Consider the following 26,818-nt stretch of genomic DNA (forward strand, 5'->3'; position numbering starts at 1 on the left):
CAGGTGTTTTATTTTGATATTCGGTCGGGAAAGTCTCACTGTCATATCATGGGTCGAAGTATAAATAGAAAGAAGAAAATCATTTTAATGGCCGTTTTCATTGAGGAACAAAGCTAAATTTATTTATAAATCAACGATCATTAATTTCCTTCAATTATCAACATTTTACATAATATCAAGTACACAAAGCGAGTGTTTACAATTTTAGTTTTGCTCCCCAATATTCCATTACTCGTTTATTGTAATGTCCACTGATAGTACAGTTAAATACATACTTTTACATTACATAATGACTATGTGTAGCACGCATTTGGGTGCATTTTGATTTTCCTTTATCGCTAATAATAAAAATAAACAGTTAGTTGAAGACCCAAAGACGACTACACATTGCGGCGATCATAATTGAAATAAACTATTTACAGGAGCCAACAAACCTATTAAGCAAAAGATCGTAGCAGTCATAGGACAAATAAATATCATCTTTATAGTTTCTTTTACTTCTTGACAACATTATTATACAAAATTTATTGATCCGAAAGAATCGTCATGTCTGTTACAATATTTTGCCAATGTTCATATTACGTGATGAAGTTCATACATCTAAACTTAATAATAAATTTATCAACTACGAGTTGTATAAACGATGGTGACCACCTCGCATTACATTTGCTTACATGTGGATACTTTACAAAAACTACAGTTGACGAATCGATTCTGTCGGTTACCATGTATAAATGGTTGTTTCATTACAAAGCAATGTGAAAGCGAGAATAGTTTCATCGTATACTTGTCAAGGACGATCCACGAGGGTGCGCGGCGAGGCAATGCGGCGGCCGTGGGTGCGCTCGCGTCGCCGCGCGCCCCTTATCCAGCTGTAGGTGGACTCGTCCACCTACATTCACCCCCTCATTATCACAAACATTATGTCCGTAGCTACCTACACTTCAAAGTCTTTTTCAAACCTGTTTTGTACATTAACTTTGAATTATATGTAACTTGTAAAAACATGTAAGATATTTGCAACGTCAACAATAAATCGTATTTCAATATTTGGAAAGACCAGCTTCCTTTTTGTTACTGCACTAAGAAGTCTTAGGAAGATCGAGCACTAGGTTTCAAGGCAATAAACACCAATCGCAAAACAGGAAAATCTATCAGCTTTAACTACCAGCCACGGTCGAGGTGCACACATTTTTATAAAAATATAACTTAAAAAATATAAGTAGCTACTTTGTTTTATGGGAATACAGAAGATAATTTCGCAGAACAACGAGACATACGCTAGTCGGGACTCGCGCAGAGTTTCATTCTGCGTTTAATCTTTATTGATCGCCCAAAGAAGCTTTACTTGTAAAAAACATAATATTATCTAAGTATAGAAGGTGCCCGTTAATAATAGACAAACTTAACTGGAAGCTACGTCACCTAATAATCTACTAATCTGATTAGAATTAAAGTCTCTAGGGACCCTAAGTTTCTTATTTTGACCGTTTCTTCTAGTCTATTTATATATTTTAATGCTGTAGCTACAATTGATGAAGTCGGGGAATTGTTTTACTTAAGCTGGCAGTATAAAGCGCTAAATCATCCTTTGAAAAAATGGCGCCTTCCTAATTTCCATAGCAAACATCTTTGTAATACTAAGGACTAGACGTGAGTGTGATGCGATTTCAGAAACCCCATTAAATGTAAAAGTTTTTAATATAATGGTAATAATAATACAGTCATACATACTTTTTGTATGACAGCTTTTTTAAAAAGTGACTTTTACATTCAACCTGGGTTTTTGAAAACAAATTAAAACTTTAACAACAAGCTATTTATTGCATTTTATTTTTACACTATTTTAGAACAATTCACAGAACCCCGATCCAAAAAATTACGTCAGTAATAAATGGTCAAAATAAAAAAAAACACTTATCAGGTCACCACCAGGACACTATGGATATGTTTAATTCTAATCAAGTTAGTTTTAGATAATTTGCTCCTACTTAAGTTTTATCTATTATTTAATATGTAGAACAGTGGAGGCCATAAAATGGCAATAAATTGTTTATTCAACCTTATCATCGTGCATTACTGAAACATATTTTCCTTTTCAATTCTCATACCATATAACAACAGGAGCAATTCTAACATTCATTTATATCAATAATAATTAAATGCGCTAAAATTTAATTTTAAATTGCACGACCTATCGACCAGGTGCTATGATGACGTGTGTGCAACCCGCCTATAAAGAGTATGCTGATTTTTAATTACATTTAATAATAATGCACACATTTCGCTTAGCGAAAATTTTTAATCAGTGCAAAATATCTTAATGTAAAAAAGACGTTAATATATATTGTATAAAACATTTAGTGGAGTGCCGTTAGGTTAGGTTAATTTTTAAAAACAATTTTATAAAAGTATTTTATGCCTACGGCTGCACACCTTCCAAGTATACATAAATTTATCATTAGAATAGCCTGTATTTCGCAATTTTACCATATTTGTTCTAAATGAATGTTCATTAATACACACTGTCACCTCTCCAGCGCAGAAAAGGGTGCCGTAAAACAGTCAGGAAAAGCGCGATTCACTCTCTCGTGAGATAAAGTAACTTTTTAATTTCATTCTTGGATTTTCCCATGGCAGAAGGCAATGAAACATAGCTATGAAGCTTGATCCGCAGTGTGAATTCGACGCTTAATAGGCGTATGTTATTCCTTATGTTTTAAAACGTATTTTACGTATAAATACCAGTAAATATTAATTAATAAATATCGTATTCATAAAAAAAATGTCATTAAATATCTACTTAAATAAAAAAATAACTTATAAAACGAAATGCCCAATGTTTTCTTTCAATAATACATTGTTTGAACTACCTTTGTGATAATATAACGAAAAATTAGTGCGTCCAGTTATGAGGAAAGTTGTCTAACTGCAAAAGAATTGAGGGAACAGGTTTGTAATGCTACTACTTAGCTATAACCTATAAGACTTTTCTCGCTGGTAGAAGTGAAAGTTGTGTTTCACGAGCCTTTAAATCATTCACTGTGCTCAGTAGGTAGTCTATTTTGCCTACTTCACCAGTTCGTAATTTAAAGTCGCCTAAAAAAAACATTTATTTGTCCTCTTGTCGAACAAGCAACTATTGTTATTCTGCCTTTAGTTATAACCAGAGATCGGAAATTCGGGCGCTTATTTACGTAATCTTTATAAAACCTCAGGAAATGCTAAAAAAGCAAAGGCTTTTTTTTAAAACAGTTTATTTTGTTTTAATAAAAATCCGGGGATCGAATAGAAAGTGTTACTACTATGGTTTCAGATTTTGCAGGTTTCATTAAATTATTGTTTCTAAATTGTAAAGGATGTTTGTAAACTGACGATGACGAGAAAGACAGATACGGTCATAGAAACGGAAACAACTAAGACCACTGAATTTTGCTCCAAACGTTGACGAGTTAACAAGACAGTTTTAACATGCGGAACTTTGCTATCGCGGCATTTTTTTTAAATAAAAGTACTACGCATTTAGTCAAACTCAGCTAAACTTAGGTAAATAAGCATATCCGATCACTGGTTGGTTATAACAATGTTTATGTCTTAAGTATTTTCGATTTTATAACAATCTCTATAATAATTAAACATTTTAATACGAAGAACGTGTTATCATTTTCGCAAGTTCTACTTAGACGAAAATATCACATATTATGTTCGTTGTCCTGACAGAGTTGGAAACTTGAACTTCCTATACGTGCACACAGAGTAAAAACATTACAGGTAGGTATGGTAGTGATATAGGGTTTCAGAGCAGCGCGACCAGTGGTGGCTTGGTTACTTCATTAGACCAAAAGGCAAAGTTTTAAATATACATAGCTAATGGCACTCTACTATAAAAATAACTTAATGTTAAAGAATGTTATATTACTGCTTTCGTCATCGTGTGTACATTGAGGTATTTTATAGAGAATGAATTGCACTTTCATCATACAGAACTTTAAAACATTACGTTAATCTTTTCTATGGTTGCCCAACTATTTTCTCCGCAATTATTCCGATGCTTACACAAATCTGAATAGGGGAGGCTCAGGAGGTGAAGGCAAAGCTAACATAATGTAACTCATCCAACCACTTGACACTTCGCTGTCATTATCTGTGTTTACTGTAGTTTTGTGTCACAAAATGTATTCGCTCTTAACGGTGGCACCATTAAAAGAGGACCGTCGTGGGTAATTGCATCCACAACCTACTTACACGAAATATTTTACTGTGGTGAGAAACCAATGGAATACGGCCCTAAGGCCCAAAGTCCTGTTAAAATACAAACCCGATTGTTTTAAATATTGTGCCGCAGGAAGATTTACTTTTACATTAAAAAATATATACAAGTAAAGTTAATTGTTCTTTTGTTATTTATCCGTGAAAGATCAGATCATTTTACTACGTTCTGACATTGATCTTAGATACCAGCAACCATCTGTCGGCAGCAACTGTCCTTGATTGCATTGTCATCTCAAATATGTAGTTTTTAGTCGTAAATATTTCCAATATACTCAGTTTGTAAAAAACTGGGGAAAATTATTGGTGGTTTTGCGCAAAGACTGGTAATTGATTAGTGGGTAAATCAATGAGAAAAATCTGTTTCAAAATATATTTATCTATGTTTAACCAACTACCATTATTCCAGAGAGCCAAGCTAGCAAATTTCCTTACAAAAGTGTACACAAGTGTAATAAGATGTATACTATAGGTATGAATATTATTACATAACAGCAAACAAATACTCGCACTGTATTAATTTTGTTCAAATTGAATACTATCCTGTTTTCAACAATCAGTCATATAGGCTGGTAAACCTTTGCAAATAAATGATTATTTTTATTATTTTAAATAATTACAACTGCAAGGCTCAGTAATTAAAGACTTCAATATTTCTTTTTGTCTTTGGTAGGCCTTAATTTGTAATTGTGAAGTGATCAATCAAAACAAAAGTGCTGAAGTGAAAGGGAATGTATCACGATGCCATAACTTGTCTGGTCTTTATATTAACTGGATTCTCAGGTCGCAGTAAACATCTTTTATACTACACGCCTTAAAGTTCTTTCGGTCAATAATGAATATCCTACTATCCAAGTGCTGGTATTAAGCAATATGTTTTATGATTAATCGTATATGTATAGATAGATAGTCTATCCTAAAGGCAATGGGTAAGTCTGTTGTTAGCCGCAAAGTCCTGAAAGGCATCGTAGATAACAAAATCCTTATGAAAAACTGTGTATATATTTAAGTTACTTTTATAAATATACGGACACTGATAAGTTGCTGGAACGTCAGAACTTTAAAAGAAGAGAGTCGGCTGATCCAACTTGTAAAAGTTATGAAGAAGTTGAGCAAAATTCTGCTGAGGAGGATGGCTATGGCGGTCGACGCGGAACTCAGAAGACGAACAAGGCGGATTCAGGCCGGGACGGTCATGTGCGGATCAAATCAACTTCCTGCGTATGGTTCTGGAGCAGTGCCGCGAAATGCAGAGTGAAGTCTATGCGCTATTCGTAGACTTTGAGAAGGCATTTGATAGGGTTAAGTGGTCCAGTACCTGGAACACCCAACGCAAAAAAGGAATTCCTGAAAAAGTAATTTCGCTTATTAGGGCAATGTACGAGGGATCTGCATGCCGATTGCTGCACAGAGGCCATTTGACGGACCCAATAGCAGTAACAGCTGGGGTCAAGCAAGGATGCCTTCTCTCTCTGTTACTGTTCCTTATGATGCTGGTTGACGTCGTGACGTGACGGCGTCGAAGAAGACTACCTTGGTCAGCGGATGATAAATTGGAGGGCATCCGACTTCGCGGTTGATCTTTGTCTTCCGAGAAAATGTCCAAGCCAAGACTTCAGCTTTTGATGCAGAGGGAGCGAAAGAAGGACTTCACATTAACACCGCTAAAATACAGCCAGAGCCGCATTCTGCCAACTAAAGCCGTCAGGAGATCATCCACTATATCACGAAGAACGAAGCTGAGAATCTTCACCTCCAACGTTAAGTTTATGCTATTATACGGGTGTGAGACATGGTTTGTCAGGAAAGACCTAACAACCAGCAAACTCCAGTTTGTTAAAAATACTGTGGAAGCTGATATCCGCGCACGGAAATGGCGGTGGATTGGTCCTGTCCTAAGACCTGTGGAGCACCCGTCCCAACCTGGTGTGAGCGTGGAAAACGCAAAAGGGGCGGCCCAAAGAGACCTGATCACACTCGGTTTACCGACAGTTAAAAACTCTCGGCATGTCATGGGAGCAAGCTACAGAGGCTGCAAACTATCGCTAGGAGTGGAAATCTGTTATTCTAGCCCTACATCCCAACAAGGGATAAAGGGATTAGAAGAAAAAATATTATTTTAATGCACATTTAATGACATTGATCACCCTACAAACTCGACATGAAATTAATGACAAGGATATTATGTTTACAAAATAAAGCAACTTCAAATTACAGTTCAAAAATTATATTAAAAAAATAGTCTAAGTCTGACGTTGAAATTTAATGAGCAATGAGCAAAAAAGTCAGACTAGAAGTAAATTACATATATATCGCAGCCGGGTTGTATAATTCGCCATATGCTACGGCTAGCAGTTTCCAAAAACAGGGCCGTCTAAAATATGGCAACCAACGTTAAGCCGCACTGTACTAATTTAACATTGTAGGGTAATGTAGCTGACTTGTTGTTTAATCAAATAAAACAGTGTTTCGCTTTCGTGCTAAGCTGTATACCGTTAGTCCGAAACAAACATAATATCTCGTCTCTTTCACGCTAAGCAATGTACTATATTTCTGTCCTGCTGTCATTCTCATCATGCTACGTTGTAAGGGGTTTAAATCTCTGTTAACTTCACATTTTAGTAGTTTCTGTATTCGACGCCATTGTCGTTGTTAGGAATTTTGTTATACCACGACAGCGCCGCGAGAAATAAAAACTAAAAACCTGTCAAAGAGGCCGCTATTGATCCGCTAACTATTACGGCTAACCGTGTTGAATAACGTAAAGCGCGCGAACACTTTCCGACGTACTTTTATTCAGCCGTATTCAAATCGACTAATTGTTGACCGTCCGTATTACGAATCAGCCCTGTTTTTGAAAACGGCTAGCCGTAATGTAATACGGCGAATTATTCAATTCGGCTGCGACATATATAAGTCAATCATAATTATAACATAATAATGCATGTTAAAATAATAATGTATGAAAACAATTACAATAAACATCACATACAATTTTGAAGGTGATGTTAATATCCACCATTAAAGATTTATTCAAGTCTATTGTTGATTTTATATTCCTAACAAGTTATTAGCTAAACTTAAAGTTACTACCTTAAAGGATGTTTTCGTTCAAATTTGAACATCCTTACGGGTTCACATGATTGTGTATTGTAACTAAATTAGGTCACTTACTGAATACGGGCTCACCCTAAACGCGCGCGGTGGCAGTGACTCGCCTGTTCATCGCGGGGGAATGCGACGTACGGCCTTACGCATGCGGCGCACGGCGGTGTTGGGCGCGCTTCCCATGTTGAACTGCACCTGCGGCCCGGCGCCGGGCGGCGCGCCGCCGAAGCTGTATACGCCACCGGCCTGCTGCTGCGGCGCCTGTTGCGCCTGCTGCAATCGTCAAACCAACTTCAAACTTTGCTGACTGTATTATTACAAATATGAGACGCGCTTTCTCTGGTTGTCTGTGCCAAGTGACCTAAGTAACCTAGCACAGAATTTGTTGAGTCATGAATTCTTTATTTCTTTCTAAACTTATGCGAAAAATTGTATGCTTCACGCGTCCAATGTGGCATGTGTGATGCGTGCAAAGTGGAAACTGAACAAGTTGAGGTATGAGTCCTCTGTAGGTGACATAGCCTGGGGGCCTACCGGCTAATTCGCCGAACTTCGGCGACTTGAAAACGATTCAGATAAATCGAAGTTCGGCGTTTGGTACCGGGTAATTTCCGAGGTTCATTGCAATCTGGATGAAAATCAATCCATAATAATAGACATATTAGAGGGGTGCATGATTGAACGAATGACTTTTGGTCTTGCGTTCCGTTGAGACATTTGGTAAACATTTAATATTTTATATCATTATGAAATTAAAAAATACAGACTAATTTTGTATGTTATTTTTATTAATTGATAATATTTTTAGTTAATCACTTTGTAAAGTCTTACAAATGTTTAAAACAAAAGGAAAATGCAACGACGGATTTTTCTTTTGCAACTGAAGTAATGAAACGCAAAAAAAAAAAAAGAAAAATGACGGTATATCAGCTGACATACTTGAATTCGCGCCGAGGCTTTTCGGCGGGAAACGGGAACGGGACAGTTGCTTTCTTCATTGAGTAATCTAAATAATTAATACGAAGTGGTGTTTTGTGGTTAATGATCGCATTAAGTTAGTCAGAAGACATTCGCGAGTGTTATTATATTGGAGTATTCAATAAACAAAGTGTATCTGCCTATTTTCGCTTCGTGCCGGGAAGCCGCTTCATAACTCAAAAGTTTATGCGGACTTTTGAGTTAATTCGTTTGGGGTTCGGAGTAGGAGTCTACTCCGAGGGTGGGGGCTTAGGTTTCATCATCATCACCTTTCATCATTTCATTAATCATCAAGAAAAAATACGTCAGACATGGCTGTATGGGCATAGTTCCCTTTGCCTTACCCTTCGGGGAAAACCAAAACAAAAAAAAAAAAAAATGAATTCGCGCCGAATGCAACAGTTTTATCTTCTCAGAATTTATACAATAACAACAATAACGAAAGAAATGTAAGTAAATTATTAATCTAGTAGTAGTAAGAAACAAGTCAAGAAAGAATAGTCACATAATGAACCTATTCATTGTTCAACAACTTAAATAGTTTGTTGGAAACTTGTAAATGTATCTTTTTGTTTTTCTAGATCACCGATTTACTACCTACTAGATCTAGAGAGTCGGAGGCTAGACATGGAGGAGCGACTTGTTTCAGCAGTTAACAAGCTGGCTGGCTACAGCTGCTGAAGCTAATAGCAAGGCCGCGGATATGCAAACAGAGTTGCTTCGGCTGCTGCTGGAGGAAGCTAGGTGAAGAACAATATAAGGTAATTTACTCAAACTTATTAAAAATTGTATGGAATTGGAGCAAGTAGGAGAAGTTTATAAGGATCACTACACTTAGTGGTCTGTCCTTACTGCCTACCCCGCCAGGGATGTAGCATAAAGATTGTATGTATGTTATATACCCAAATTTACCTCCTTGATCAGCATATTTTACTCCATACTAGCAAGAATAAAGGCCAAATATAAATATCCTTATACCTTTGTATGTGCTACTTTATTACATTCCAAAATATTTTCTTTACATTGTATTTCATTCCATTAGAGTCGGCTAGTGTTCCTAAACTTTTAATTCATGAAAGACCACTTTACAAAATTTTTGCCTTGCCGGGATCACCCAAATAAATAAAGTAATAACTAAAGGATTATAACTAGTCTATAAAGACTATTACTAATGTACATGATAGACGTCATAAAAACTTTGTCATATTGTGACTGTTTATATTTCGCATGTATTTTATATGAATTAATGGATTTATTTATTACAGGTTAAAGAATAGCAGCATGACGATTCTCAAGAACGAAGACACTAGACAAACTAAGTTAAAATACTTAAGTAAAAACATATGTATTCAATAAACTTGTATGTAAATATTTAAGCTAAAGTATAAGTACTCCATTTATGTTATTTAAGTGAAGTTGTATTTAATTTAAATACTTAAGTTTGGTCATGTTATTTAAGTGAGTTTGTCTAGGGGTAACATTAAAGTACATTAAAGACAAAGCAACTAGATATCATTTTACCAAGAACTATTTTGAAACAAAAATAATATAGCATCACGCTTCTATTCCCGAAGGGGTAGGCAGAGGTGTATAGTATATGTATACAACCACTCCTTGCCAACTACTATCTAATAAAAAGATTTGTATAGGTGTATTGATGAAGATGTTGGATGCAATTAACTTATATTTCCATATTATAGTAAGAATTGGGAACAATATTATATTTGTAGTATGTTCTAATTGATTACATTTCTTTGATCCACTCGCAGGGCTTTTTTGACTATACTATTACACATTACAAATAGTCTAGTCCAATAAGGCCCCGCAAGCTTGTATTTATACAAAATAAATGGATTTATTTATTACAAGTTAAAGATAGATGGATAAACTACTTTATTAAGCACAATGGACACAAGATTAGAAAAAATGTATCTACTTGAGAGATAGGTTGGTTAATGAGAGGGGTGCAATGAAACAAATTATGTAATAACACAAAATAAATAAATATGCATAATGAAAATAGTTTATTTGATGTCAATAAAGAAAGGTTTGTTTAGATGTTTTGAATAACAAATCTGCCACTTTTGATTACACCACACTGACTTCATAATTTACATTTCAAGGACCACACAAGTCCACTTAATGAACTTAAACATATTAAAATTAAGGAGATGTTCCTTTTCCCTTCTCAAAGTGCTGTTGTTCCAAATATGGTTATCTTGGCTAGTAGTCTAGCACTAACACTCCCATTGGATGCATCACAAATGTAATGCACATATCTCCATCACAAACCTGAAAATTAAAATATTTTTAGCGACTCAATCATAAGAATCAAAACAAATGTAGCTAGTTAAAGGCATGATTCTTACCAACATAACATGCAATGAATGGTAATACTTGCTATTGAAGAAGGCCTCTTCCCACTTGTGAGGTTGGATAATGGCAATTTGTGTGCCATGGATGCATCCAAGTACTCCAAGAAATCCAAATTTGTCATTAAAACCTCTAGAGACCTTTCTATATGCTCAGTTTTTGTCCGAGGAAACTTGATATATTATCTCACGATTGCAGGCTGATTGAGGGCATTTGTCACTGTAATTATAACATACAGATATTATATTGGATTCATGTAATGTTGTAGTATAACTTTAATTATCAAAATATAAGGTAATATATAACATAATATAGTAACCACCTACCTTAAAGTCGATTGCACAGTTGTAGAGCATTGGACCTTCAGATATGGTCCTAAGTCATGATACTAATCTAAAATTACCAATGTAGCTACTCTCTGAAACAAAACAAAATAGATAAGTATGAAATGATCAAAAATCGCTTCTAGTAAGTTCAGCAACTTTTCCTCTGTAAACATTGAGCCACTTGTCAGAAATAATGTTATAAATAGATGTACCTGTGAGAAGTATATACTGGCTTTTCTCTCGAAGTATCCTGCAATCGATTTGCTCAAGATTCTGAAGACATTTTCTTCCGCAGCAGCCCATAAAACGACTATCTCCATGACACTGTATTTAGGTATTTAAACACGAAAATCCACGCCGATATCAATTTTATATTGATTAAGATGTTCCTAAAATTTGTCGCCCACCGTAAATAGCTCCTAATATTGGTGAAAAACAGTGAAAATAAGAAATTAAAATTGATCACGGTTACTGAAAAGTGCCCGGCTTCAACTGACACTTCCAATGGGAATCGGCTTCAGACGCCGAACTTCGATTTTTTACGCGGTAGCGATTTTAGTGTCAAAAGTACTGAAATCATTCGTTCAATCGGCTTGCCGAACTTCATGTGACGTCACGAATCGGGGATCGCCATCTTGGCTGCTTACGCGGTACGACAGAATCAAATCGATGTTCGATTTGCTCCAATCTGAATCGGCTTCGTTTTAGCCGGTAGCCCCCCTGATGGGTGGTTTTATATTATATTATACTCGCCATTTTTTTTTTCATGCAGTAAAAATACACAAGTATTAAACTAAAGGCAATAAATAGCAAGGAATATTTACCTGTCCGAATCCAAAAACGCCTGTCGATGGCGGTGCGCCGAAATTGAAAGCGGGAGCAGGTGCAGGTGTGAGCGATGGCGCTTCGAACGACGGGATCGAGGGGTTTGGCGTGCCGAAAGTCGGAGTGGCACCAACGTTTGGAGTGCCAAACATGCCGAGGGTAGGTGCGGGATTAGCCGCTGGCTGTGGAGAGCCGAAAACATTCGCCGCCGGCTGGTTCTGCACTGGACTTGCGAATAAAGAAGGTTGTGTATTTGCATTCTGATTTGCCATCCCAAACACACTCGGTGTAGACTGCGTGTTGCTCCCGAAAGCTGGTGTCGTATTATTGTTGTTGGCATTAAAAGGTGTCGAAGATCCGAAAGTAAACGCGGCTGGCTTCTGTAAACTGTTTGTTGTCGCATTTGAAACAAATAAATTGTTTGAAGGATTGTTTGATGAAGACCACATATTTTCCTTTTGAATTGCGGCTCCAAATATTCCACTCGATGGTGTCTGCAAAGCATTTCCAGATGGTAAACTATTTCCGCTCGCTAAAGGATTGTTCGACATCTCACTTCCTCCTCCGAGCGAATTTGCTGGCAAGCCATTTCCGCTGGACATAACATTGCTTCCAAGTGCATTTCCAGACGACAATCCATTGCCACCTAACGCATTTGAGTTGCCGGTTGCAGCAGGAAGAGTAAATTTGTTATCATTTGACGCACCAAATGTGGGCGCCTTAAATAGTGACGGAGTTTCAGTTTTGTTGTTACTGCCAAATGTAAAATTGAACTTGGGTTTTTCTTGTTGCGCATTCTGATTGCCGCCTCCAAAACTGAACATCGGTGCTGTGGCACCGAGAGCCGGTGGCGCCGCAGTGCTAGCGGGCGAGTCACTCTTTTGAAACAGAGACACGGTACTTGATGAATCAGTTTTGGGGAACATGGACATTGTTGACGTCGTAACTGGTTCTTTGTTGGAAAAAAGAGAAGCAGAATTTGTTGTATTTTGAAGAGGTGTTCCAAAAGCTATAGTCGTCGTAGCTGCAGTAGCAAATAAATTGGGGTTTATTTTGATGCCACCGCCAGTACCAAACGTAAACGTAGGCTTGGCTGAAGTTTCAATACTAGTGGCAGCAGGTTGCGCCTGAGCTAAATGGTTACTAGGCGGATCTTTTTTTTCTAGAGTTATGGAGGAGCTCATTAATGAAGATGAAGTAGTAGCCTGTTTATCTTGGCTAAAGAAAGAAATTGCAGGAGATTTTTCTTGTGAAGCTGGCTGTGAAGCCAATGGTGATGCAAAGAGGTTGGCTGCTGGTTTGGGCGCTTCTTCGGTCTTTGGGATTTCAATAGTTGGTACTTCTTGTGGTTTTTCTTTATCCTCTTCCTTATTGGACACAGGCATTGTAAATTTATTTGAAGTTCCTAAAATAGGAGTGATAGTAGTAGATGGAGGCAAAGATGTGGGTATGCCAAAGGAGAAATTCATTTTTGGAGTACTGTCTGCAGCTTTTTCTTCAGTTGTTTTAGCAGCACTTAGCAGATCCTCGTTCTTTTTCACGGATAAGCCAAATTTGAATGTCGGCGTCTTAGATAACACATTATTATTTGTTTCAGATTCTTCAACGTTTTTGCTTTCAATGGTAGTCTTAATTTCATTTGTTTTGGTTGTACTTGCTTCTTGAATTTTGGTATCAATACCAAACTTGAATGTCGTATTTACGTTCATTCCAAAATTAAAACTCTTCTTTTCAGGTTCTTTCACTAAACCAGGTTTGTCAGACTCACAACAAACACATTTAGTTTTGGTATTGTCATTTCGCACTAAACAGCTGGGGCATTCCCATTTGCTTGTCTGTGTTTTGACTAACTTTGTCAATTGGTCAGACGATTGAGTCATGGGTGAATTAAAGAAGCTAAAACCAGTACAAGGTGCGGCGCTTGTTTGCTTAGCGCCGGGTTTTGCTGCGCCACATGCCGCACACTTATCCACATTGCTTTTGTTCTTGATCCAACAATCTTCACACTTCCACTCAATCTCTAACTTCACAGGTTCTGTAGGAATGACATTTATTTTTGAAGTGGTAGCTTTCTTAGGATTTTTGGCGCCGCAACACACACATTTTTCTGCATTCTCGTCATTGTTTACCCAGCAATCATCGCATTTCCATTGAGAAGAATCAGTAGATTTAATCACTGATACTTTGTCTATATTGTTAATACTATTATTTTCGCAAAGCGCACATTTGTCACCATGTGACTTAATGTCAGCAAGTTTGCAAACAGAGCATTTGGCCGACTTTTCAGTAACTTTCTTTGATTTAGTGGCTCCGCAGCATACGCAGTTCTCGACATCTGGTTTGTTGTGAACCCAGCAATCGGGACATTGCCAATTTCCCTTAGATTTTGAAAGGGATATTATATTTTCTGTCTGTTTTGTGGCACCTACAACACAAGTAACATCATCATCTTTCTTTTCCAAAATTTTAGGTTTGTCTATACTTCGTTCGGGGCTACTAAATGTGAATTTAGGAAGAATGGCTGCAGTCTGCGGATTATCACTGGATATCCTAACAGGACTTGAGAAATTCATAAAATTGTTACTAGTGACTGTCTCAGGCTTACTTAATGGTGTTTCAGTTATTTTGAATGTAGTATTAGCCTTCTTGGGCTCTGCAACTGGCGACTTATTGACTGCGACCTTTGGTGTAGGTGTTAACGTGTCAGAAGTCAACGGTATTCCAAATGAGAATTTAGGCAAATTATTTTGATCAATCTGTAAAACTGCAGATGGCAAGTGAACTGGTGTAGGTAGTTCAGTTTCTGCATCACTGCTCTCGCCTCTTTTGGGCCGAGTTAACCTCGATTTCACTTTAGTTGTTAATTTACTACTGGTAGTTTCCTTTTCTGTTTGTTCCCTGCAATAGAAGACGTAAAATTATTATATAAAAAAATCGATACAACTTCCAGTATATAAATTATACAAAATTTACCTTTGGGAGTAAGGCACGTAATCAGACGTGCTGCTGTGCGATGCTAGTAACTGACGCGCCACATTAGTTGTGTCCATCAATCGAGACTTCTGCTTCAGTCGTAAAATTGAAGCTATGCTTGGCACATAAAGCTCTTGAGTTTTATAACCTAAAGAAAGTATTAATATATTAATATTACAGTTACCCACTCATTGGAAAAAAAATCTTGATAAACTGAATATACTCACTAACAACTTTCTTTGAATATGGAGAGGAACTATTAACACTGTTGTTGAGACTTTCGCTTCTGGAAGGCCTTGTGTATGGTGGTATTCTTTTAGCTTCATTCAATGGTGATGAGTAATGTTGCAATAGGTCCATGATACGTTTTGTCGAGTTACTGATGGTATTGTCGCTAGAACTAGCCTCATTTACTAGCGTATTCCTCCGCTGTTTGATGTTGGGCTGATTTATATAAGATGATGAAGCACCACCATACATTGTCCTCCCTGGATAGAATGGTGAACCAAAAAGACTTGGCTTGAAACATGGTTGTTTAGGGTCTTTCGGTGTATTACTCGCCGTTTTCGCTGTAACCAAAAACTCTCTGTTAATATCAAGGAAGTAGACCTCAAAAACGATTGAAATCAAGTAATAGTCATCTGCTCTTGTGTGGATTTTGAGAAGACTAAGTAATAATAATGAATGTTAAGTCTTAAGGAACTGAAATGACCGTTTTAGAATTACTACTCCTCCTACTCCCAACATCTATTATCTACTTTACAATAGTGGATAACTGTAATTGGCCCATAAATAAATTAAAGTAGCTGTTGTTATCCCAAATAAATAAAAATAAATAAATAATTTGCAGCACAGTTCACACTAATGAGGAAATCAATTGTAAAAGTAGCCGAATTCAAGTGAAGTAAAAGAATCTATAATAATTGTAATATTGATCATCGACAATTTTTTTGACAATAGGGTAGTTTCCAACTAATTATTATTGATTCTTATTATCGATTCTTATCGATTCACTTGTAGTTTGGGAGGAGTAGGGAAATGAAGTTGAAAATAGTTTTTTTTTACCTTTGATGGGTTTGCTCTTTAATATGCCAAACTTTTGCGAAAACATCAAGGGGTAACATATATTTTTTGTGGAATGTTTGGCTGGCTAATTTAGGAGGAGTAGTAAATCAAAAACGGTTATTTTAGGTATATAGGGGCCTTAAAGGCAAATTACCGCAAGCTCTAGTTGACGCTTCAGTGCTGTTTGATGGATCAAACAAAGACTTCCTCTTGGGCGCAACTGACGGACCTGCAGTGGACACTGAAATTGTCGATTTGAACATTGTTGTTTCTTTATCAGTGCTGTCCATAGAGGACTCGTCAGTAGAACGCAGTGGAGTGGAGACAAAGTTAGTCTCTCTCCTGAAAGTAGTGCGGCCTGGCGGAGACTGCACATTACCATAAGGAGTGCATAAGTCCATGTCATCTACATTTGTGGGTATACAATCAGATCTTGTCTGAAACAAACAAAAAACAATAAAATCAAGAATAATTCACTTACGGCAAGAATATGGAAGATGCAGGTTACATTCTGAAGACTTATAGCCCTACACGCACAACACGTTACTTATTATTGTACACACCATACAATACAAGATATATATTATAAAAAAATATATATAATATGCGGTCGGATTGAGAACCCCCTCCTTTTTTGAAAAAAGAAAAGAATGGCATAATAGCCAGCGAAATACGTATTTACTAAAGCCTCAAACCTCTGAGCTATAATGATAATTCCCGGGAGAACTGTATCGCATTCGCTTGGACGGCGGCTGGGTGGTGATTGGGCTCTCTGGTGCCTCGTCCTCAGTTGAGGAGTCAGTGACGTCGGCTGTTTGAGTCGATCCATTGGCATTTGAAGACGAGCTTGGGCTACTGCTAAACCACTTAGTGATGGTCGCAGGCAACAGCCCAGACACTCGTGATGTCACATTCTTCACAAATGACTGAAAATGTATTTAGAATGAGTATAAAATTGAATACATCAATTCAATACAATAACATAAAACAACTGAGTAATTTAAATCAATAATAAATATAATTCCCTTTGAACCAAGCAACTTAACTTAAAATATACTAAAAGTGCAAAAAATGCATACACAAATAATTATAATACGTATATATTAAGATATTTGTGGATATAATCGCTTAGCAACGTGCATGGCACATAGTAACAACTAATTACTAATATTCCACAAAAACAATATATATATATATATATGTCACCGTAAAATTGTAAATAACGTAAAGGCAGGTCTACTGTAAGGCCGACCAATCGGGGACAGCCGTCGGACAGTTGACAATTTGACAATTGTAAGATTGTGATTTAACAGTTTTACTTCGATAGATTATAATCTACCGAAAAATAATACGTTAAATTGTAAGCAATATATTACGTTTCACAATTTTTCGACAGGTCACAATCTCGGGAGATAGATTATAATCTAACGTTATTTACAATTTTACGGTGACATATATATATTATGGAATATTGTGGGATATATTATACATCCACTCGCCAGCTATGCTTACGTCCTGTAATATTGCCATTAACCAGTCACAAATTCTGGAAACCATGTGATATCAATTATCTTTAATCAAAACTCAATTCAATTCAAAAAAAATAATTCAAATTCATAAAGTCGAATTTAGTGGTTCAAAGCCCGATCCGGGATTCGAATCCGTGACACTACGCGTCCTCCGAAAAAGGCTGACGCGGATCTTTTCGATAATTTACACAAAGTTTTTCTTTATCTATAAAACAGTGTTTTATTATTCGCCAACAACGCCGCAATACATTGACAGCTAAGCATGCATGATCATGCAACACAGACAATTCTATCAAGATCAACATTCAAGCTGTGTGACAACTCAAGTAAAAAATGCTCTCGCATGGCTGAAGTCAGAATTATCTTGCGCACGTGTTTCCCCTATGTACGACAAAAATGACATTTTTGCTCTTCCATAACGGTAAAAGAGGATATTACATTTTTTTCCTAAACCACACGATCATCGGTGTTGGTGGTCTAGACCAAAATTGTGAACTTGACAGTTGTAACAATAAAATATGTGCCGGATATATAGTTCTTTTTTATTAAATATCTTATTTTTACGTTTTTATATCTGTGTATTACAAAATCCGAAACACGGACGGCCATGATTGATCTTCGTGTGACGTCACATTTCACACAAAATGAATAAAAACTATCTGTCAGGTTTCAAGTGATACTGTTTGACAGTTTCTGTTTGTTGAACTGTGACGTCACTGGGCAATATGTCACGTGAGCAACCGATTACGCACGAAATTTAAACTAATTGAAGAAAAAGGTTTTTTTTTTCTATCATATAAAGCATCTTCGAGAAAATAAAATATACAGCAATTATAATTTTTAAAATACTGTCAAGTAGCCAATTGCTGTAAAATTCTAAAAATCCGAATAAATTGTAAAGTACAACCCTTTCAGCAGAGCCAACATAAGACATAATTCACATACATCAAAAAAAGGTTTCTGATAACATATAGCTCATTGGTGGCCTGGCCTTCCCAAACTAACACTCACCAAGTAACTTTTATGAAACGTGATATCAAATGATTAGAAATCAATGACACCGAATCAAAGTCACGCGCATACTTGCTAACTACCGGTACTACACATAACAATACCGAATTTTTGCACTAATCCAAAATAATATTTGTGCCTAACTGTGGTAACGATTAACCCTTTCCCGGACAGAGATCATGAGTCATTGATAGTGATGGGCAGGGAAAGAAAAAATTGGGTGGGAAAGAAAAAATATCGGGAAAATATGGGAAAATAAAATAAACACCCGAAAAATTCCCGAATCATGGGAAAATATTTTTTATTTAATTATTTTTAATCTTATTATTATTTGTATGTCGTTTCCATGTCTCGGGTCGGGTCTGTCATGGAGTCCCGGACTTTTGGAAGGCGTGCGTGGGGCCGAAGCCAACACGTGGAGTCCCCTTAAGACAATTTACTCTAAATGTGTTGTGACATCAACCGGCGATTATCCCTGTATGCATTATGGGAGTGCACCCAAAGACAATCCCTGCTTCGTGTAGGACTATTGCAGATTATGGGAACAAAAGGAACGGGGCTATTGGGTTGGGGGTTAGTGAACCGGGATACTGGGGCTATGGGGGACTATGGCGCCTGCTCGACCAATTTTAATAACAGAGACACATTGGGCAGGCGGTGACTCGTCACTAACTGGTTGGGTCACCTATCTAGCCGACGCGACTGGACGGCAAGGCAACAACATGGTTGTGAGCATCTCAGGATGTCAAGAGGTGTACACCGCTTTCTGCGAGGCGGTTTACCCGCCTTACCAACTCGCGACTTATGCATCCTGCGAGCGTATAGCTCTAACGCCCCACTCTGGCTGGCCAATGAAGGCAAGCCAGAGGTGAGAGTCCTGCGGCCCCCGCTAAGGTCCACTCCGGCCAGCCAGTACTGTCACCATCTTTGTTGCTCTTCTTTGGACTCTCTCGAGTAAAGAGAGATCTCTCTCTAGTAGAGTCCTTCCGATAGTAAAGTCTCCATATTTGAAACCCATGTTCTAACAGCGGTCTGACGTAAGTAAGTTTTGTAAAGCCTAAGAAACAATTCCGTATCTATATGATAAAAAGCTTTTCTAATTATGTATAACAGGCAGTTATCCTTATTAGTGATTCCAATAATGTGTTCGTCCCACTTTAGATTATGTGTTATCGTTATTATCTGAACATTTTTTACTATGACACCAGAGGTGTATGACCATTAATTTGGCTTTAATTGGATTTTAAAAATCTCGATTTTTCATACATTTTGTAAAAAATAATATTATGTCCGTTGGGAAAAAGAGGTATACAAGCGTATTACAAAGGACCGTTAGAACATTTATTAGTATGGCGCCAAACTTCTATGACCATTATTGGACTTTCAGTTTTGGTTAATATGTTAAAATACCGGCCATCGAAAAAAATATGTCGAATCTGTCTAATAGTTGCTTCTCAATATTTTTTAATAACACCAAACATCTATGACCATTATTTTGACTTTTATTGGAATTTACGTTTTAGTTCGAATGTGAAAAATGCTGACCAGCAAAAATATCATGTTGAGAGTATCGAGTAGATGCCTCTTATATTTTTTTCTATAGCGCCAAACTTGTATGACCATTAGTTTGGCTTTTAGTGTATTTTAAAAATCTTGATTTCTTATTTATTTTGTATGAAAATAAAGTGCTTTGGGTAAAAAATGCGGTACGGCGGATTACAAAGGACCTTTAGAACATTTAATAATCCGGCGCAAAACATTTTTGACCGTTATGTTGACTTTTTATTCGTCTCTCTTTCCGTTTTGGTTCAAATGGGAAAATGTCAGCCAGCGAAACAAATAAGTCAAATCTTTTGGTAAACGACTTGAAACGTATTTTTACGATACTACCAAATGTCGACTTTGGCTTTTATTTGACTTTAAAAAAACTTGTTTTATACATTTTAACAATGACAACAAGCAGAGCTTTCCCAATGACTAGTTATTAGTCAGATAAATACTTTGTGTTTTTGTTTTGTGTGTTGTTAGGTGAACTTCTATATTAATACTATCTGATTTTAGATATGACGTTGACTGTAGTTTTTGCATTCGACTCAACGTTACGGCCTAAGTTTAGGTTGAATTATGGTATTGATTCACCTTGACCGTAAATGGTTACCACCCTCCAAAGATAAGCTTGCCATCTAGTGACGAAACTCGTATTTTGGCATGACGCCTGAAGTATCTGTTAGGGAAAACAGGAGTCGGGTAGTTGTACTTATAATAAACTTTTTCTATTCTATTCTACTTTGCAAGTATGCCTATCACAATGTCCTGGTGCTACTCGGCCGATAACATAGTACTTACCTCTATCACCCCGCTGTTTATTCCTTGTATACACTTTTCTTTAAAAAAGTAGCTTCTTAAGCGTGTATCACCATCAGGTAAGGTAGTGGTCAAACGTAAACCTATTTTTCAAAAGACGACCACCATATTACGCCTTTAGCAAGATAGTTCCATTATCACTAGATAAAACTTTTTTTTGATTTTTGAAAAATCGAATTAAGTTCAAAATATTGGTCATAGTCGTTTAATGCCATAGTAATAAACATTCTGACGATCCTTTAAATAACGCGCCTGTTGTATTTTATTTTTATACAAAATGAATCAAAAATCAAGTTTTTTTTAAATCCCACAAAAGCCAAACTAATTAATGGTCATACACGTTTTTGTCATAGTTAATAATGTCTCGATAGCTTTGACATGTGTTTTTTGCTGACCGGCACTTTTCACATAGAAACTATAACGTAAAGTCCAACAAAAGTCAAAATAATGGTCATAGACGTTTGGTGCCCTAATAATAAATGGTCAAATGGATAAGTTCTAACGGGATATACAAATATTGTTTCATGGCCGGCACTTCACATTTTCACCAAAAATGTATGAAAATTCAGTTTTTTTTAATTCGAATAAAACCGAAAATATTGACCCTACAGCTTTGGTGCCATAGTAATAAATGCTCAGACAGATAAGTTCTAAGAATAATACCATTATTGTTACTTGGCCGGCACTTTACATTTTCACCAAAAATGTATGAAAAATACAGTTTTTTAAAATCGAATAAAACCGAAGATATTGACCCTACAGCTTTGGTGCCATAGTAATAAATGCTCATACGGATAAGATCTAACGGAATATAGCAAAATTATTTTTTGGCCGGCACTTTGACTTCTGGGCCGAAATCCGATGATCTCCTTTAGATAAGTTTTTTAAGAGTTCATACGACACTACGACAGAAAATAAATTGGGCATAAGTAGGCATACATTATATTTAAATGGTCTTTGTTGGAAATCCTTACTTTTAATACAAATATATGCGATAAAAAATATTTTCCCTTGAAATGGGAATTTTTCGGGTTTTTTCCCTCAGAATTGGGAAAATTCCCAAAACGCGGGAATTTTCCGGGTAAGAACCCAACACTAGTCATTGATGGTCCATAATAGGTAATATGACACCTTGGAATCCTCGAAAGTGTTAACAGCCGAAAATAAATAATTTTGCAGAACCTTTGTAATGTTTCTGCGGAATTGTTGGTACATAAAAAAATCTTGAAGTACATGTCTTTCTGGAGAGAAACACAACAAATAGTTATTAATTATTAAAATCCTCAGTGTCAATGTAAAAGCACTTCAGGAGAAGCAAAGGTGGGGTTATCTATGAAGGAAAGAACAATGAAAATGTTGCTAAACCCATATGCAATGTTTATAACATTCTTTAAGTAAATTTAATAATTGTTTTATAGCACAGAATAAAATGGAATGTGCATAAATTTTACCCAAAGTAGTAGGTAGGTACTTGTTTTGATTTTTGTTACTCCCTTTGGAAAATGTGTTATTCCCCTTTTTGAAAAGGAACCATAATATAACATTGAAGTAACTTTGCAAGTATCAAAATGCAACAACATATTCATAAAGCAGAAAAAAACGATATAATACAGGTATTCATAACCTACATGTTACATTTACATGAAGTTTAACCCTACTCCCGTTACAACAGTTATTGAAATAATATTGCAGAAAGGAGAAAGTGATGGAAGAACTAAAAGTGTGTTCATAATTTCATCACACGAATAAAGTAATAATACCTATTAGGTTAGGATTAGATTTGAGGAGCTCGGTGGCGCAGCGGTTAACGCGCGATTGTTGAAGTAAAGCAACTATCGCAAAGCCCGTCATAAGATGGGTGACCACAAAAAAAATTTCATCTCGAGCTCCTCCGTGCTTCGGAAGGCACGTTATGCCGTTGGTCCCGGCTGCATTAGCAGTCGTTAATAACCATCAATCCGCACTGGGCCCGCGTGATTGTTTAAGGCCCGATCTCCCTATCCATCCATAGGGAAGGCCCGTGCCCCAGCAGTGGGGACGTTAATGGGCTGATGATAATGATAATAATAACCTACTATCGGTTAAGTATTGTGTATTAAAAAAATCCGACTTTATTCATATTAAATGGATTGCACAGTTCGAATGCTACCACTTGAAATTATTCCTTATCCTACTTTGGTGTCTGTTCATTATTTAAATAATACAGAAAATGTGGACCAAAACACTGTACCTAATATGACAAACATAATTATAAAAATCTGAAAGAAAAATTTGAAGTATATGACACATAACACAAACAGCCTATATACGTCCCACTGCTGGGCACAGGCGTCACCTCAATCAACGTTTGGGCGTATGAAGCATACTCCACCACGCTGCTCCACTGCGGGTTGGTGGCGGTGATTTTACGGCTAATAGCGGAGACCATCGGCATAACACATGACACAAGCTTTACATTTAAATGTATGGAATAAGTTTATCTACCTTAATGAAACATATTTTTATTTGTAGTAGGTACCTACTCTGATAGGTGTAAACAATATCTTTTTAAATGTGGATTCTTAATAAGATATCTATGTTTCAAGACAATCAATTTATAAACATGTACTAACAAAAGCCCTAGTGGGTTGGATGTTGCTATTGTGGTGATAGTGGTGAAAAGTATATTTATACTTCAAATATATTTAAGTCCTTTTCACTTTTAAATTGTACTAAACTAAAAAACATACAGGTTTGAAGCTGGCATATTCAAAATTAATTTGAATGCCCTATTGTTCAAAATTTGAATTATGAATATTGAAACTCAATAAACGTTAAAATTTAAATTAAAGGACTTTAACTCAATATTTTAAGGTATAGTGGTGCTTTTTTTGCAGTAGTTTTTTTTTTTGTTTTGTCCACTTTTCACTGGATTTTGTAGGTAAAATTTTGGTTACTCCTCCTGAAGTGGCCGCAACTGTGACACTTCTTCAAGCTGGGAATAATCAACAAAATGTAAGTACACAGCTCCATATTATCCGGTTCACTGTTCAAAGAGTGTATCAACGATTTCTAGAGACCGGCGGCTACATTCGCCAACCAGGATAACCACAATCCTGAGTAATGACAGAGAAACAAGATCTCTATATCCTGACGACTAGCTTACGAATTCGTCACTTCACTTCAGTACAGATCCAAAAACAGCTTCGAGACTTTCATAGAGTAGCTGTGAATATTCGTACTGTGAGAAGAAGACTCAGTGGTGTATACCCACACAACCCAGCAAATGGGCCCAAATTGATGCGAGCTCACGAATGGCACTTTCGTACATAAACATTAAAATTAGACTCAACATCAATGGAGCCAGGTACTTTTCACTGATGAAACGAAAGTTTTGCTGCATGGTAATGATGGAAGAAGGAAGGTCTACAGACTTCAAGGAGAGCTGACTGACTAATTGAAGAAGAATTAAAGCAAATTTTTGTAAAAAGATCTGATTGAAGTTGAAGATTTGTTATATTCAATTTTTTTTTTGTAGTCTTCTTGGAGAAATGCACATACTTATGTACTCTATAATATGCAGTAGAACAGCATTATGGAATATGCTTTATAGCTCCACCCATTAAGAGGAAAACCTGTGCCCAGCAGTGGGACATATATATAGGCTGTTTAAGTTTATGGCTTTTACTATGTAATCATTTAAATAGTATTGTCAGCCATCACTGTTTTTATAATGTGTAAAGTCTTTTTTAATCTCACAAAACCTAACAAAACAATTTCATAAAGCCGATTAAGTGGTATCCTTGGAACATGATCAAATTCAGGAAGTTTTAAAGAGATGCCAGGTCCAGAGTAATCTTAACTGTCTAGCATAAAATACAAAAATCTTGATGAGAATGTAAGAGAGAAAAGTGGTGTGTCATGATCATAATAAGTGGAATTCCAGAGTCTCTATGTAGGCACCCCAATGGGAAACAGAAGTGATCTTATTTATGTATTGTTTTAAATGCATAAGTGTAAGCAACTTTTGAAAGGTAATAAAAGCAGAGAATATATTAAAAGACTTTAAATAGAAATCTATAAATTTTATGAAAATACTAAACTTGCCAAGTAAAAATATGAGATTGTATAGTGGTGACAAGTAGTTTAGAAAATGAATCTATTGATTAACATTGTGAAAATTTAAACGCCATTTTGAGATGAGAAAATAATGTTTATAAATACTTTATAAATGATTTAATTTAAAGGGACATGTGAGAAAAGACCACTATGAGAAAAGGCCATCCTGTTAAAAAAGGAGAAGAATGAAAAAGGGTGTAGGCATAACTGCTGTTAATGAAGAAAGCTGATTAAGGCATCTAATGTAGTAGGTATATGATAATGACTATCTTATCTATAAATCAACATCTACCACTCAGCTCATTTGTCTCATAATTTTTTCTAACAAAATATATTTATTTGGGCAAAAGCTAAGTGCTTCTACAAAGAGCGGCGTCAGTAACCCGACGAGATGGTCAGCCAAATTATCTAAAAGCATGGACTTTGACAAGGATGGTGCAAGTATAAAAACTTGACGTAAGACGTGTTTCCAACGAAATTTCCCTGGTCCCTGTATAAATAACACGCAAACATGAATACATGCATTAACATTTTAAGTATAATCATTCGCCTTGCAAAGCATCACGTTCGTAAAAGTAAAAATATACATCTACGCGTGAGGCCATACAGTTGTTAGGAATATAACGATGATGTCGCAGAGAGCGGGAATTTATTGACAACTTACATTGTTAGCTTCGCTGGACGACGAACGCGAACGCTTTTCCTTATTTTTTGAAAAAACCATACTCATTTTGAACCGAATTTATTACAACACTGGTTCACGATTACATGCGGCAACGCTACTGCAAATCCAATTTTTGGCTAAATATATTCACAACTGGCAAAAACGTGACAAACATGGCGTCTTTAGAAAATGTCAGAGCAGCGTTTGGAGGGAGGTCCGAGTACACCCATCAATATGGAGATATCACTATTTTATAATTTGTGAAAAACCACATGAAAAATTTAAATAGCTTGAAGTTAAATACGTGAGTACATTAGAATGATTTACACGAAATACAAACGGAAAACGATAGATCACGTTGAACCACGCTATGTTGCTGTATTAAAAAAGTATAGACTATACTATAGAGCAGTTGGTTGGTACTTATTACAAAAACGGTATTATTAGATAATATCGTTTATAAAAACCGGTAATTTTCGTTAAATAAGTCTCGCTATTCTTAAGTTAATCGCAAATATTTATCGATTGAAAGTAATAAAATTGTAATAAAATCATGTACCAACATTTAACAACAATCCTGCGTGTGCGTCAAGCTAGCGGCCTCAAAAAAAAAATGGGCACGAAAAAATAATTTGACCATACCAAAAAATAGTACTCTTATTGAAAAAAATAGTACCTGTTGTAAAAAAATTAGTACCATCACGGTTCTGGATTTATAGCCATGTTTTATTGCACTTGCTAGCTTGACGGTGAGCGAAATTTGGCGAGAGTTAACGACAAGGTCTTTCGCTTTGATTTAAACGCCAAAAAATAGTATCGAAATAGTACTCACCCCCTGCAAAATACCGAAAGTAGTACTTCAACGGTTCCAAAGTTATAAAGGTAGTTCTTTGATCCCGCTAGCTTGACGTTTTGAAAATACCTATTATCTGGGGAATGCTTGCATACTTCAGTTTGTAACTAATGTCAATAAACTCGTATGAAATAGTACTCCCTACCATCATAATTTGGACCTGATTCTCTTTGTAGAAATATGTCAAAAAGTCATTATAACCTATGTCATACATTTATTAAGACAAGTACAGTCGCGAACAAAATTATTACACATGGTCAAGAATGTTGTCAGATTTCAGTATTTTTCCCCATTTTTGAAAGTAATATCATTGTTGAAACTCTTTGAGTTATTCTACAAATACTGCAAATTGTTTATTAACAAACACTTCGATCCGTAACAA

The 26,818-nt window shown here is 36.3% G+C and overlaps 1 protein-coding gene across 3 annotated transcripts; it reads right to left on the bottom strand.

Annotated features, from left to right (window-relative positions):
• Positions 1–79: 79 nt before the first annotated feature.
• LOC126379825 (nuclear pore complex protein Nup153) lies at positions 80–25,964 on the bottom strand. Of its 3 annotated transcripts, XR_007568385.1 has the most exons (9): positions 25,584–25,964; positions 16,613–16,843; positions 16,072–16,354; positions 15,080–15,421; positions 14,853–15,000; positions 11,879–14,777; positions 11,055–11,146; positions 10,725–10,947; positions 10,361–10,647 (listed from the first exon to the last, which is right to left on the bottom strand). XR_007568385.1 is itself a non-coding variant. In XM_050028757.1 (8 exons), exons 1-8 carry the CDS (start codon positions 25,647–25,649, stop codon positions 7,492–7,494), a joined length of 3,948 nt encoding a protein of 1,315 aa, XP_049884714.1. In that variant the 5' UTR covers positions 25,650–25,964; the 3' UTR covers positions 80–7,491. The 3 variants fall into 3 exon arrangements, 2 of the variants coding, with proteins under 2 accessions (XP_049884714.1, XP_049884713.1); XM_050028757.1 differs by lacking the exons at positions 10,361–10,647; positions 10,725–10,947; positions 11,055–11,146 and adding an exon at positions 80–7,650 and having other exon boundaries at positions 11,879–14,304; positions 14,485–14,777; XM_050028756.1 differs by lacking the exons at positions 10,361–10,647; positions 10,725–10,947; positions 11,055–11,146 and adding an exon at positions 80–7,650.
• Positions 25,965–26,818: the final 854 nt, after the last annotated feature.

The sequence above is a fragment of the Pectinophora gossypiella genome, chromosome Z, assembly GCF_024362695.1.
Source record: "Pectinophora gossypiella chromosome Z, ilPecGoss1.1, whole genome shotgun sequence".
Classification (NCBI taxonomy): Eukaryota; Metazoa; Arthropoda; class Insecta; order Lepidoptera; family Gelechiidae; genus Pectinophora; species Pectinophora gossypiella.

Excerpts from the sequence above, each read along its gene's own strand:
- LOC126379825 (XM_050028756.1), bottom strand. The coding sequence starts at position 25,649 with ATGAGTATGGTTTTTTCAAAAAATAAGGAAAAGCGTTCGCGTTCGTCG. Across the intron at positions 15,422-16,071 it reads AGCGTCAACTAGAGCTTGCG|CGAAAACGGCGAGTAATACA; the intron begins GTAATTTGCCTT and ends TTTTGGTTACAG. Across the intron at positions 15,001-15,079 it reads ATATTCAAAGAAAGTTGTTA|GTTATAAAACTCAAGAGCTT; the intron begins GTGAGTATATTC and ends TACTTTCTTTAG.